The sequence below is a fragment of the Pseudoliparis swirei genome, chromosome 2 (assembly GCF_029220125.1).
Source record: "Pseudoliparis swirei isolate HS2019 ecotype Mariana Trench chromosome 2, NWPU_hadal_v1, whole genome shotgun sequence".
Lineage (NCBI taxonomy): Eukaryota > Metazoa > Chordata > Actinopteri > Perciformes > Liparidae > Pseudoliparis > Pseudoliparis swirei.
Window position 1 is genome coordinate 10,389,094 of NC_079389.1, and position 14,621 is coordinate 10,403,714.

At 42.8% G+C, this 14,621-nt stretch overlaps 1 protein-coding gene across 5 annotated transcripts in view; it reads left to right on the top strand.

Moving 5' to 3' along the window:
- Nucleotides 1–14,621, top strand: part of lrp2a (low density lipoprotein receptor-related protein 2a) — a 45,695-nt gene that overhangs the window by 12,974 nt on the left and 18,100 nt on the right. For 3 of the 5 annotated variants that reach the window (XM_056425365.1, XM_056425342.1, XM_056425356.1), the window contains exons 17-48: nucleotides 256–448; nucleotides 867–992; nucleotides 1,167–1,297; nucleotides 1,514–1,651; nucleotides 1,753–2,034; nucleotides 2,176–2,415; nucleotides 2,888–3,007; nucleotides 3,466–3,582; nucleotides 3,704–4,084; nucleotides 4,382–4,396; nucleotides 4,756–5,004; nucleotides 5,603–5,814; nucleotides 5,953–6,137; nucleotides 6,242–6,470; nucleotides 6,599–6,776; nucleotides 6,989–7,117; nucleotides 8,003–8,169; nucleotides 8,351–8,494; nucleotides 8,687–8,796; nucleotides 9,342–9,519; nucleotides 9,653–9,866; nucleotides 9,953–10,192; nucleotides 10,307–10,495; nucleotides 10,808–11,740; nucleotides 11,868–12,033; nucleotides 12,111–12,269; nucleotides 12,366–12,655; nucleotides 12,769–12,969; nucleotides 13,221–13,247; nucleotides 13,362–13,397; nucleotides 13,478–13,720; nucleotides 13,820–13,945. In XM_056425365.1, the coding sequence (XP_056281340.1) occupies nucleotides 256–448; nucleotides 867–992; nucleotides 1,167–1,297; nucleotides 1,514–1,651; nucleotides 1,753–2,034; nucleotides 2,176–2,415; nucleotides 2,888–3,007; nucleotides 3,466–3,582; nucleotides 3,704–4,084; nucleotides 4,382–4,396; nucleotides 4,756–5,004; nucleotides 5,603–5,814; nucleotides 5,953–6,137; nucleotides 6,242–6,470; nucleotides 6,599–6,776; nucleotides 6,989–7,117; nucleotides 8,003–8,169; nucleotides 8,351–8,494; nucleotides 8,687–8,796; nucleotides 9,342–9,519; nucleotides 9,653–9,866; nucleotides 9,953–10,192; nucleotides 10,307–10,495; nucleotides 10,808–11,740; nucleotides 11,868–12,033; nucleotides 12,111–12,269; nucleotides 12,366–12,655; nucleotides 12,769–12,969; nucleotides 13,221–13,247; nucleotides 13,362–13,397; nucleotides 13,478–13,720; nucleotides 13,820–13,945 (6,348 nt within the window). The remainder of the gene's footprint in view (nucleotides 1–255; nucleotides 449–866; nucleotides 993–1,166; nucleotides 1,298–1,513; nucleotides 1,652–1,752; nucleotides 2,035–2,175; nucleotides 2,416–2,887; nucleotides 3,008–3,465; nucleotides 3,583–3,703; nucleotides 4,085–4,381; nucleotides 4,397–4,755; nucleotides 5,005–5,602; nucleotides 5,815–5,952; nucleotides 6,138–6,241; nucleotides 6,471–6,598; nucleotides 6,777–6,988; nucleotides 7,118–8,002; nucleotides 8,170–8,350; nucleotides 8,495–8,686; nucleotides 8,797–9,341; nucleotides 9,520–9,652; nucleotides 9,867–9,952; nucleotides 10,193–10,306; nucleotides 10,496–10,807; nucleotides 11,741–11,867; nucleotides 12,034–12,110; nucleotides 12,270–12,365; nucleotides 12,656–12,768; nucleotides 12,970–13,220; nucleotides 13,248–13,361; nucleotides 13,398–13,477; nucleotides 13,721–13,819; nucleotides 13,946–14,621) is intronic. The other 2 variants (XM_056425348.1, XM_056425332.1) reach the window with 2 other exon arrangements.

A 14,621-nucleotide genomic window follows, 5' to 3' on the forward strand; every position in this document is an offset into this window, starting at 1 on the left:
AACGTTTTACCCAGCAGTTTTGATATTTCATTTAAAAACTCACTTAAGCTTTGGAAAGTAGTCACTAATGCCCACGAGAAGTCACACCACACAAAAAATAAAAGAAACACCACTGTTATGTTGTTTTTCGAGCCACTCTAGTTTTTTTCTGCCTGCTTCACATGGGGAAAATGCAAGCTGACAGCCTATTCATTTAAATGTATTCCTATTTAATCTCTGTGTTAAACGTTGGTCTGACGGCTTTGATCTGCACAGGCAGGGAGGTGCTGGCAGCCAATCGAGTGGATGGAGTGGAGGACCTGGCTTACGACTGGATTTCAAAAAACCTCTACTGGACTGACCCGCGATACAGGAGCATATCTGTAATGAAGCTTGCTGATAAGTCCAGGAGAGCCATCATACAAAAACTCAACAACCCTCGCGCCATCGTGGTACATCCTTCCATCGGGTAAATCCATATAAGACCGTAGATTTATAAATGTTTTTGTGAATGTCGTCCCTTTAAGCAAATATTGGTATTGTATATACACTATAAAACTATATAAACCTTCTGCAAAACCAACCATGCATGTGTGGTCACTCACCTTAAGATGTGCTCACTCATTAAAAAAACACCTAAAATGAGGCCACCCTGACAAGTCATTAGGCCTCTGTGTCCAACAGCTCAGATTAGTTAAGTGTGAAAGGCAGTATTGTAGCAAACACAGAAAACCTCAAAAATGTGGAAGTATTCAAAACACTATCTATTTAACTAGGATTTGTGTCACCCTGGTAGGCTTGCAGTAGATGCTTTAAAAGTTTAAAGTATTACAATCGGGTATATTTTTGAATGACATTTATGCTTGTTGTTTATTTGATTTGGACAGGTATATTTTTTGGACTGACTGGTACAGGCCAGCAAAGATTATGAGGGCTTGGGGTGACGGGTCACATGCCCTGTCTATTGTCAACACTACTCTCGGCTGGCCAAATGGCCTCGCTATTGACTGGAGGTGAGTCAAACATCCTAAAGCCATGCGGCGAAAACATTTCCACGATACATTATTTCACCTTGACATTTGTAATTATTGTACCTAAAAATTGTGGTTGCTATTGCAATATTTTTTTCTTATTATTCCCCCGACAGTATTTGTGACTATTTTGACTCTACTTTGATCTCTACCCAGCTCAATGCGTCTGTATTGGGTGGATGCTTTCTTTAACAAAATTGAGCATAGCAATTTTGATGGACAGAACAGGATTTCTTTGGACCGCATAACCCAGATCTCCCACCCGTTTGGTCTCACCATTTTTGAAGGTAATAAGTTCTGGCATGAACAACACGTTGCCTCTAAAGTTGCAGTACAGGATCATGTATTATCTAAATAAAGAGGGAGTTACTCTCACTGTCATGGACTGTGGTCTACCATTCTCTCTTTAATGAGAGTCATTTCAAAAGAGCAATTACTGCTTCCTGCAGGCGATGAAAGATAAACTAACTGAGGTATTGCTCTGTTGCTCCTATCTCTTGAAGGCTATGCATATTTCACTGACTGGCGCCTGGGTGGCATTGTACGTGTGCGCAAGACCGATGGTGGGGAGATGGTCATTATAAGAAGAGGAATCAGCCACATCATGCACGTCAAGTCTTTTAATTCCAACTCTCAGATTGGTCAGTAGCTTTCTTCCCTACTCTTCTCACTCTGCCTGTGTAGCGGAGGCTCACACTTGTCAGTCATACTCCTGGTAATTACACTCCACTCTCCTTCTCAGGTTCCAACTTCTGCAGCAGGCAGACCAATCCTAATGGAGACTGCAGCCATTTCTGCTTTCCAGCCCCCGACTCTCAGAGGGTGTGTGGCTGCCCATATGGCATGAAGCTGTTGCCCAACCAGCAGACGTGTGTGGAAGACCCTTCCAACGAGCCCCCGACACTGCAGTGCGGAGCCAATTCTTTCTCCTGCGGCAACAGCAAATGTGTCCCAAACAGCTACAGATGCGATGGTGTGGACGACTGCCATGACAACAGTGACGAAGTCGACTGTGGAATTAACAGTAATGCTTTCTTTTGTGAATCTAATATACAATATTTGCACGACCTGACCATAGTAAAACAAATTTGACTTATTCTTTTAAAATGTTTAGTTTAGTTTATTATTGCAATATTTCAATTAGGATCATCATTTCTTTTTTCAGATACCACTTGCTCCCCCTCTGCATTCACGTGTGCCAACCAGCACTGCGTTCCTGCAGGATGGCGCTGTGATGGCCACAATGACTGTTTTGATAATAGCGATGAGTCCAACTGCCCGACACAGATGCCTGGAACGTGTCCTGCCAATCAGTTTACCTGTGACAACCAACGCTGCATCCCACATACATGGCGTTGTGACACTGATAATGACTGTGGGGACAGTTCAGATGAAGCGGATTGCCGTAAGTATCCCTATAGAGGCTACCAACGGGAAATTAATAGAATTTGCTTTAATAGGCGGAAATATAGCAAAATCCCACATTCATTACAGTGGCAGGATTTTATTTCAGGAAGCAAACTACAAGCAAATATGTTGGAGAATACTTTGATACACCTATTTTAAAGATAGGTTTGAAATAACCTACATATAGAGCCTTAAGTATAAAAACTATGAGATGAAAGCCGGTCGATGGGCTACTGGACTAAGTCTTTAAAAACAAAAATGTATGCCTCTTAAGTCTATCTAGTCTAATGGGTTACATAAACAAAAAAGTTATATACACTGAATCTGCCCTGACCTGATGGTACATGGGTGATGTGGTACTTATAGAAACATGATTTTTGTTCCCTTATAAAATAAGACCTGTAGAGCATTGTATGTTTTGATTAAGAAACGTGTAGACTCATATTTTGACAAACAATTTGTGTCGACAGATTTGAGAGGCACATGCAATCCAGGCCAATTTCAGTGTCCTGACCACCGTTGCATAGATCCCAGCTATGTCTGTGACGGGGACAAGGACTGTGTGGATGGGGCAGACGAGCAAGGATGCAGTGAGTATCTTTCTCTATTACAGTTTTCCCTAGACATACTCAAAGTTACTGGTGTCTATTCACTGTAACTCAGCTGGTATTTATAAAACTAATAAAAGTAGTAGAAGATTTATTTCAATTAGGTCTCATGATCACTACTTAGGACCTAATTGTAAACTTGCTTCAAACCAGCCTCTCACTTCGAGATTTTATGAATTGGAACATTATCTGGCATTTCCCAATGAATAATTAATTGATTGGTTCAGTCATTCATGCATTCATTCAGCAATGCCTTGTTTGCATGAGCTAAACATGCTTAAGAAAGTGTAGTAGTCAATTGAATGCTCTCTAAAATTCAACCAGCGTTCGTAAGCCTCGTAGTTTATTGATCTCACTTGAGTTGCACAACGATTGAGCTCAGCATGCATACAAAAATATTGAATATTGGGTTTAACATACTCAACTGGATTTTTTTTCAGTTTACAACTGCACTGTGATTGAGTTCAAGTGCTCCAGTGGTCACCAGTGTATCAACTCCTTCTACCGCTGTGATGGAGTCTTCGATTGCAGCGATCGCTCAGATGAGCAAGGCTGTCGTAAGTATTTATTACGCTTATATTACTGAAGCATTACTCATGCCTAATGATTGGTTGCTAATACATTGACATTTTCTCTAATTTTGGACTGTCCTGCCATGCTGTTTGTGGATAATATCAGCTACAAGGCCCCCAGGGATGTGCCACCATGAAAGTGAGTTCCAGTGTCAGTCAGATGGCAGCTGTCTCCCGTCTACCTGGGAGTGTGATGGTCATCTAGACTGCGAGGATGGCAGCGACGAACACCATGCCTGTGCGCCTCGCACCTGCCCCTCGACACTCTTCCGCTGTGACAATGGAAACTGTGTGTTAAGTAGCTGGCTCTGTGATGGGGACAACGATTGCAGGGACATGAGCGATGAAAGAGACTGTCCCATGCCGCCATTTCGATGTCCAAGCTGGCAGTGGCAGTGTCCAGGCCACAGTTTGTGCATCAACCTCACCACCGTTTGTGACAACACTCCTGACTGCCCCAATGGTGCTGACGAGTCACCGCTCTGCAGTAAGTCTGATCTCGGCTCTCTTCGTCAACCTGAAACATGTTCTTTGTCTTTCCGAAATACTTTTTTGTTTTATTGATTTTGCCGGCATCCCCAACCAATTGTCACATGTCATTACAAACATGATCAAACTTTCCACTGATTTAGTTACATTTTTTTCCTTTCACAGAAAAAAATGTGTTGAATGTTATCTGTTTGTCTTTGGATTCATGTTAAAATCATGCATGTGTGTGATTTGGCCAATATTAACCTGACAATTATCTGTGATTTTCCTTTCTTGCTCTTTTCACTACTTTCAGACGAGCCTTTGCCAGGTAGGAACAAACCCTCAATCATTGGTAGAAATGCTGCACGTAGTTTTGATTCATTTTAAACAAACACAGTATCTTTATTAGCTTTTTTTATATTCATACATTTTTTTCAAAACATAATCAAGGCCCAAATTGTTGTTAGTATTGTGGAGTGAATATAAAAATAATGTTCCACAAATATGCATTAAAAATAGTTATGGCTGGAAGTACTTCTAAAGAGGTTAGTGCTTTGTTGTTCATTAATGACCATTGGAACATGTATATTAATTGCATAATGTGATTTTGTATTCGTGTTGTATGAGTTATCATTTACCTTGTTTGATTTATGTTTCTAAATGTTGCTTTCTCCACTTTCAACTCAGATCAGGAGAGCTGTTCTGACAACAATGCTGGCTGCACCCACGGTTGTATCCAAGGGCCGTTTGGAGCCCAGTGCTCATGCCCTGTTGGCTATCAACTGAGCAATGACTCCAAAACCTGTGAGGATGTAGATGAGTGTAATTCCCCTGGACTATGCAGCCAGCACTGCTTTAATGAGAGGGGCTCTTTCCGCTGCCATTGCCAGGATGGTTACACTCTGGAAGCAGACCAGCGTACCTGCAAGGCCTCAGGTGAGAAGAGATGTGCCATTAAACCTTCTGTGCATGCAACATATTGCTCCCCTGGTACAACCTATAATTTCATCATGCACAAAATAGGAAACAGGACGATTATCAGTCCTACAGTAACATGGTTGTCAAGATGGTGCCTATACAGCACATGTCTCAGTTGTCTCCACTGTGCTGGCTGTTGGGCACGAATGGACTGTGATCACGGGGGAGCTCGGCCACCCGACTGCGGGACGGACACAACGTCTTTCTTCTCCCATGTCTCTCCTTGCTGATCTGATTTCTTCAGATAAGACAAATAACATATATGTCACTCACTGGCCTACACGGGTGTAATTAGGACAAAATCACCAACAATGGGCTGTTCATCGGGAGTGTGCCTGACATGAGCTCCTCTTCCACACAGATAACCTGCTGAAAGACTCTGGAGTACAAGAGGTCATTATTTGGACAAAAGTGCATTCCCTTCGGATTGCCATTTGAGTCGGGTCTATTTAACAGGCCTGTCACATAGTGGTGGTTGACATGCAATAGCTGTGCTCTCGTTAGCATGAGAATGGACAAGAAAAATGGTTAACAGAGGTTTGATGTCTGCTTACAGATTCTCGTCTGGCGTACTTGCTCGTGGCCAGTCGAAATCAGATCGTGCAAGATGACATAACCACTCATCCCAATGTGGTCCGCTCACTGGTTCGAGACGGACGCAACATTGTGGCCCTAGATTTTGACTCGGCCACTGACCGTGTGTACTGGTCCGACACAAGCCAGGACAGAATCTGGAGCGCTGACAAAAATGGCAGTGACAGAACTGTGGTGAGTTGTGTTGTTCCTGTGTGCCACCATCGACTTACTGCTCTGAAACGTTTTGTGTTTATTCCCAGGGTTGCACATAGTTTCACTGTTTGATCATATTTAAACATATTTAACTAAGAATGAGTCTCTTATGGGCAGATATTTGACAGTGGAGTGACTGTAACAGAGAGTCTTGCTGTGGACTGGGTGGGCAGGAACCTCTATTGGACAGACTACGTCTTGGAGACTATTGAAGTGTCGAAGCTGGTAGGAACCCACCGCACTGTTTTAGTCAGTGAAAATGTCACCAACCCTCGAGGCCTGGTGCTGGATCCAAGGGACAGGTCAGTTAGAAACACGTTTGTTTAAAATCTGTATGTCTTGGATGTTATGGTCACTTTTCATTTTCAAAGCAGATGGTGTTAAAAGACAAACTTTTGTTTTGCAGCGCTCACCTGATGTTCTGGACCGACTGGGGGAGGAACCCGCGCATCGAGAGGGCCAGCATGGACGGGAAGTTGAGGACTGTTATCATAAACAACAAGCTGTACTGGCCCAATGGTCTCACCATAGACTACCCAAACAATTTGTTGTACTTTGCCGATGCCTACTTGGATTTCATTGACTTCTGCGATTATAACGGCAACAACAGGAAGCAAGTCCTGGCCAGTGATCTGGTGAGTGAATGTGAACGACACATTTTCAGAATTATCTTTAGAAATCTGATTTAATGTCGTTAATTTAAACTGAACAAAGCAAATTTTTTAATAGCATGTTTTTTTCTTTTGCTACTCTCTGTGAAAAGGTACTACAACATCCCCACGCAATTACCATTTTTGAGGATTTTGTGTATTGGACCGACAGATACATCAACCGTGTGATGCGAGCCCATAAGTGGCACGGGGACAACCAGACAGTGATGCTTTTCAACCTTCCTCAGCCCATGGGTCTGGTGGCAGTACACCCAGCCAGGCAGCCTGCAGGTAAGGCAAAGATACTTCATATCAACACATCTTTGTTGCATTAGTATTAACTAAGTATAAACCTAATATATTTGGTTGTTCTTACACATTGATAATGATGCCAATATCCAGCATGTCAATTGTTTTTTTAATTACATTTAAGAACTTTCCAAGATAACCTGTGAAGATCATTGTGCTGACTCTTTGCATTTGTGTGGTTTGACAATTCTAAGGTGAAAATCACTGCTTGGGGAGTCCCTGTACTCATATCTGTCTGCTTTCTGCTGTGGGGCCGAGGTACTACTCGTGTGCCTGCCCCTCAGGCTGGACACTGGCAGCAGACCAAATCACCTGCACCAGAGGTATGCAGCCTGCCAAATGGAGGAAAACACTCAGCACTCAGTTTGATGAAAAAGGAAGTTGGGTCAGATGCAGTATCAGTAGATGAGATAGATAAGTTCATTTACTCATATGGTTTTTATCTTTGCTGTGGTTATTGTTGTAAATAGTAATCCTTTTATTGTTGAAATTATGGTTTTGGCATGTTTCATTTGTCAATGTAGGGAGAAATCTTTGAAAACACTATTGGTATAATAGATCAATCCAGGTCCTTGTCAACAGTCTTCCATTTAAATGATCTTGTAAACTGCTCTTCCAGTCATACATATTAAGAATCATATGAGCATGTCCTTCAAGGTCTTAAGGAAACAAGGGATCTTTAATTCAAAGTCCAATGACTCCCCCTTAGGTCAACAGCTTAACTCATCTCAGGTTTCAGCCCATTCAAGCAAAGCAGAACACATTCTCCCCCTGAGGCCAACAATTATCCAAGAATGAAAATGCCCCACAACCATTTGTCGATTATAATCACCGATGACAAAGCAAATCAGATTGGAGAAACAACTTTCACCTGTCAATCCTCTTAACAGGTAAAGGCCTGTTAGCTCAGAATGTCTATTTTACAGCAGGTTGTTACACTGAAAGCAACGTTTAGCTCTGGATTACCTTTGGCTAAATCCATATCCAGGAAACATGGTTTCCTAGCTTTGTTTTAGAATTAGTTACTTAACTTTTAAAGTAGTAGGAAATTCACACACTTTATTAAAAATATCTAGGGTATGGGTACTCACAACGACTGTCACAACGCCTGAGGGTAGCTTTTGTTTTTACTGTAGGAGCAGCAGTTTGTAAATGTACTTTGTGGTCACTGTTTATTCACTGCTTTTTCATTTTGTTTTTTCATGTAGTTGAGGATCCTTTCCTGGTGGTTGTAAGAGACAGCATCATCTATGGCATTTCCTTGAACCCAGATGACAAGAGTAACAATGCTATGGTCCCGATTGCTGGGCTTCAGAATGGTTATGATGTTGACTTTGATGACAACGAACAGAACATCTACTGGGTGGAGCACCCGGTAAGTTACTGTCCTGTCACAGTTCACTTCAAAACTTTGAGATTATGGTTAACGGTAAAAATACATCATAAAAACTCAATTAAAACATGCTGAGAAAATATCACACAAGATTCCCTAAACATATCCACATTTAGCACATTTAGCAGTGTTGGAGATGACTCTGTCTTCCTTTGTCCACCAGGGTGAGATCCACAGGGTGAAGTCAGATGGCACGAACAGGACAGAGTTTGCCCCTGCTGCCATCCTCGGCTCCCCTGTCGGCCTGGCCTTGGACTGGATAACAGAGAACCTGTACTACTCCAATCCAGCAACACAGTCTATTGAGGTAAGACCAATATTACCATTAGAGGTCATTATTATGTCGTTTTTTCACTGTCACTGGCTTTAATTTGAACTTAGATCAATATATTTGTTGTGATTGCACTTGAAATAGGAAAACAGAAAATAAGTGTGAATAAGTGCAGAGTCACAACACAGCGATGCCATATAATAATTGCACCTGTTTGTCTTTGGCCAGGTTCTGAAGTTGAGAGGGGAGGTACAGTACAGGAAAACTCTAATCACAAATAACGGCTCTCCAACTGGTGCTGGCAGTCCCGTTGGCATCGCAGTGGACCCAGCACGTGGGTAAGCCCCATTTAACACAGTTCTGGCACGGCCACTCATCCCCAAAGCTACTGAGCTCTAACGGCCTCCTCATGGCCGTCTGCCCTGCCTCCAGAGAGAAATCAAACCAATGTTGCTGAATACCACACTGCACACTTAAATGCCGCCAATGTACAACAGAGTACAATTAAGAAACAATAAAGACATTTCTAAACTCAGATTTTGATTAATATGACAAAAATCACTATAGCAAGAATTTCATTTTTCAACTCAGTTATTATCTGGATCTATGTGGTTTGAGGAAATGTTGTAAAAACGTTGATAATCCAGTGCATAGACTTAGAAAGTGTCTTTTTATTCAACTATATGCAAGGCTGGTATTGTGAGTCCCTGAAAAGTAATTTGGAGATGAAAGATTTTCACTCAACACCAAGAATTTGTATCTCAGTTGTTTGACCATAAAATATATATACTGCTATTAAAAATTATTAAGCATAGAGATATATTATCAAATTATAAATGTCTGAGACCCAAAACCATACCTCAATTCTTGAATGTCTTCTCAGCAAACTGTACTGGACAGACCAGGGAACAGAGAGCGGCATTCCTGCCAAGGTGGCATCTGCAGACATGGATGGCTTGAACCCTGTCACCTTGTTCACCAACAACCTCGATCACATTGAGTTCCTCACAGTGGACATCCAAGAGAACAAACTGTACTGGGCTGTTACAAGCACTGGCATGGTGGGTCTTCACTCTGTCAGCTCTCAATGACCCCCATTTGTTCATTCTATATGGCTCTCACAAACGTTATATGATATGTACTTATGTCATCTTGGTATTTATTCCTTCTACATTCCACTGCCTGTCTCCATAGATTGAGCGCGGGGATGTAGATGGGAGTAACCGCATCACCATAGTGACAGGCCTGTCTCACCCTTGGGGTGTGGCTGTCTATCAAAACTACCTCTTCTTCACTGACCGCAACTTTGAGGTCATAGAGCGTGTGGACAAGTCCACCGGTGCCAACAGGGTTGTGCTGCGAGACAACGTTTCTGGACTCAGAGTTCTGAAAGTGCATTATCGAGAGAGTGAGTAACACAAGGAGACATCAGCATCCTCGTTCACGACTCTCTGTGTTTTTGTTTATCACACCGTGTTCTCTCCACTAACGCAGCCTCTGCAGGGACAGCCAATGGCTGCACCAACAATATGGGAGTGTGTGAGCAACTCTGCCTGCCTCGGCCGCAGGGTCTGTTTACCTGTGCATGTGCCACGGGTTTTAAACTTAATGCTGACAACAGGACCTGCGCTCCCTACCAGTCCTATGTTGTCATCTCAACTCTGTCTGCAATCAAAGGCTTCAGTCTGGAAGGGACAGACCACTCTGAAGCCATGATGCCTGTGGCTGGTAGAGGTCAGTGATTCTCATAAATTGTAGGATACATTTATTTGAGGTTTTGAGTAAAAATTCAAATAACATATTTATTTAAAGTTGAATGTATGGCCTCTAATGGTTCTCCTCCTGCAGGCCGGAATGCTTTACACGTTGATGTACACATGGCTTCTGGTTTCATCTACTGGTGTGACTTCAGCAGCACTGTGGCATCACAAAACGGGGTCTGGCGGATCAAACCAGATGGCTCAGGATTCCAGAGTGTAGTAACATCTGGAATAGGACGCAACGGGATACGAGGCATCGCTGTTGACTGGGCTGCAGGTATGATGTTGTGCCAGCTTCCAAATATGTTTGTTTTGTTAAATCACATTATTCCTCTTTTACATGTTTATCCACAACACTTTGAAAAGAGGTAGAGGATGATCTCTGTAACCTGTTATGGAGGTTTTGGTTCTATTCAAAGTGAACCAACATCTTACCCGTATATTATAGAATATACTGTAGACAGTTGTTTTCCTCTCTGTAGAAAGTGCTGTCAAGGGTAAATAGTCTTGTGCAGTATATATTATTTTTATCAAGATTTACAGATATGTGATGATACTTTAAACACTGGTTACTGGTATCTTTCCTCAGGGAACCTGTATTTCACCAACGCTTTCCTCACTGAGACATATGTGGAGGTGCTCCGCCTCAACACCACTTTCCGCAGAGTGCTGCTGAAGACCCAGGTGGACATGCCACGCCACATCGTGGTGGACCCCAGAAACAGATACTTATTCTGGGCTGATTATGGTCAGAACCCTAAAATTGAGCGAGCACTCTTGGATGGCACCAATCGCACAATTTTAGTGTCATCCGGGATTATTACTCCACGAGGTCTGGCTCTGGACTGGCAAACTGGCTATGTCTACTGGGTAGATGACTCTCTGGATATGATTGCCCGAGTCAATCCTCAAGGAGGGGAAACAGAGGTCATCCGGTATGGCAGTCGCTACCCAACTCCTTATGGAATCGCAGTGTTTGAGAGTAGTATCATTTGGGTGGACAGAAACCTCAAGAAGGTGTTCCGAGCCAGCAAACAGCCCGGCAGCACAGAGCAGCCTGCCGTCATCAGAGACAACGTCAACATGCTGAGGGACGTTGCCATCTTTGACCAGCGCACCCAGCCTACCACGACCGAGGAGCTGAACTACAACCCTTGCAAAGAAGCTAACGGAGGCTGTGTCCACTTCTGCTTTGCCCATGCCGGTTCTGGCACAGGTAGCCAGAACAAAACATGCAGCTGCGCTTTTGGTAATCTAGCAGCAGATAACGAGAGCTGTGTGGTGTCAAGGGATGATTATCTCGTCTACACAACTGAGAGCACTGTGCGCAGCCTGCGCCTTGACCCCGAGGACCACGCATTGCCCTTCCCAGTGGTCAATGTGCCACGGACATCAGTAGCACTGGATTTTGACCTCGCAGACAGGAGGGTCTACTTCACGCAGAGCTCAGACGCAGGAGCAAGCAAGATCAGCTATATCAGCCTGTCCTCTCCTACCTCCGCTCCTATAGTGGTGGCTTCAGGTAGGTTTTGCACTTAAACTACAACATACACTTTTATGTATTCCTCTTTAATGACCTTTCAATCTTTTATGGATGAAGGATTTATAATGGCATTGCTGATGTTGCTTTGGTCCCTGTTTCTGGACAGATCTCGGGGCTCCTGATGGCATCGCTTATGATTGGATCAACAAAAGAATTTACTTCAGTGACTATATCAACCAGAGCATCAGCTCCATGTCTGTGAACGGCTCTCAAAAGACTATTATTGCCCATGTGTCCAGGCCAAGGGCTATCATGTTGGATCCCTGCAGGGGGTAAGACCAACACAACAAACACTCTTTGTTCATTAGTTTAGACTGGCATAAAAAAAAAATCTTTTCTTGTTCCACAGATATATGTATTGGACAGACTGGGGAACCCATGCTAAGATTGAGCGTGCAACTTTGGGTGGAAATTTCAGAATAGAGATTGTGAACAGCAGTCTTGTGTGGCCCAATGGACTGACCCTGGACTATGAAGAAGAGAGACTCTATTGGGCAGACGCCAGCTTGTAAGAACTGAAAGATTTAATTGTTCTTCTATGAAAAATAAATGATGATCACCTTGCCAAACTACTGTTATTATCATTATTTTGCTCTGCCATCAGACAGAAGATTGAGCGGTGCTCTCTCACGGGGTCCAATCGGGAAGTCATCGTTAGCACAGCCATCTACCCCTTTGCGATGACGATGTTTGGCCAGTTCATCTATTGGACGGACTGGAACACACGCAGTATCTATCGGGCCAGCAAGCATGACGGTTCTGACCAGAGGGTCATGATTCAAAACCTTCCATCTCGGCCCATGGACGTCCATGTTCTGGCCAGCAGGAAACAGCAGCAGTGTGACAGTCCATGCCAGCAGTTTAATGGAGGCTGCAGCCACATCTGCACACCAGGTACTAGCAGTTTCATACTGTCCCTTTGTTTTCCAGCATAATATTGTTTTAGTGCAGTAATTCAAAACCCCAACTAATTGTATAAACTATTCTATGCAATTTTCTCTTGTTAGGACCTAACGGAGCTGAGTGTCAGTGTCCCTCAGAGGGCCGCTGGTACCTGGCTGAAAACAAGCACTGTGTCCATGATAATGGGACTCGCTGCCAGCCAGGCCAGTTTACCTGTATGAATGGCCGCTGTATTCGTGCCCAATGGAAATGTGACAATGATAATGACTGTGGAGATGGCAGCGACGAGTTGGAGAGAGTCTGTGGTAGGATGTTCCTAAAATAGCTTGCATTCATTCTAGTCTTTATTTAATTCATTCCTCTTTTATATTCTCTGGAATTATCTAAGATAATCTAGAATGAACTAATTATTAGCCTTAGCGATCCTTATCGAGCTCTCACACCTCCTGCATGAGTGAATCACAACTGTCTTCTCTATTAAATGCAATTCTTCATCTTTTACCCTCACTAATACTAACAAGTTATGTGTTTCTGCTTTAACAACATTCATTCTTAGGATCTAAACCTGACTTCAACTATGTTGGTGTGTATGCGTGCACTTCATGATTAAGTTTCCAATAACTTGCACCTAATTTATAGATAATACAACTAATGAACACTAACACTTGAATCAATGTCCTTATATCTGTGCATGCAGTCCCACGGCTGCTGTCATCCTTTATTGCCTTGTCAGGTAAAATGAGCTTCCCCTGCATGTGTATTTCGGCCTCCCGTTGGCCAGAGCTCTAACCTGTTCTCGACTCTGATTGGCAGCCTTCCACACCTGTGAGCCAACCGTGTTTACGTGTGGCAATGGGCGATGTGTGCCCTACCACTACCGCTGTGACCACTATGACGACTGTGGAGACAACAGTGATGAGGTGGGCTGTCTATTCAGACCGTGTGACCCCAACACAGAGTTCAACTGCAACAATGGCCGCTGTATTGCAAAGGACTATGTATGCAATGGCATCAACAACTGCTATGACAATGGCACCTCTGATGAACAAACCTGCCGTGAGTATACTAAGTTTGATACAGAAACAGAGGTAGATGTTCAAATCAAAGTGGTTATTACTTAAAGTAAATGTTCTTTTAAACTTTTGATTATTTCAGCGGAGAGAACCTGCCAGCCAGAGCACACAAAATGTCAGTCTACCAACATCTGCATCCCACGTTCATACCTGTGTGATGGAGACAACGACTGTGGGGATATGAGCGATGAGAGTCCTACACACTGTGGTGAGTTCTGAGTTCTGCAGCAGTTTTGGGATTATTGCAATTTTTGTTTTTTTCAGTTAAATAATATAGCTATTTATTGTACAATTTATCTTATCTAGTTATAGTCTGAATAAGTATTTTTCAATAGTTGACTCTAAATTGAGGAGTGAATTGATATTTCTTCTAAATCGCTCTCATTTCGTGTCATGGTTGACAGGTGTAATGTTGCATGAATGTAATTTGTAATCTATATTTGGTCAGGGCATTGCATTGAGAGGCTTTTAAATATGCTGCTATGAGTATTTTTTTGTTCCATTGTGTACATTATTATATCACACATAGACGAAATAGCTCAAAGTAAATATAATGCACTAGGTGGCGAACAGGAAATCATTTTGGAAACAGCATATACAGTCGGTTTGTAGGTTCAATGAATGGCATTGATCATACACCCCCTAATCATGAGCTTATCGAAACAGACATTTTTTTACAGAGGAAATTGTGTTAGAAATAAAGAAAACACTGGTACAAATTGCTGAAATATAGTAGAAGAACGTCATCATAATGTGGCAAATAAGGGATCTGCTCAGTCTGGGTAAAACAGGATTTGAATCCACTTAAAAGTCTGAGAAAGATGACATACAAGAGTCAGAAACAGATCAGTCTTTGCCCCACCCCCAGTCATTAGCATATTAAC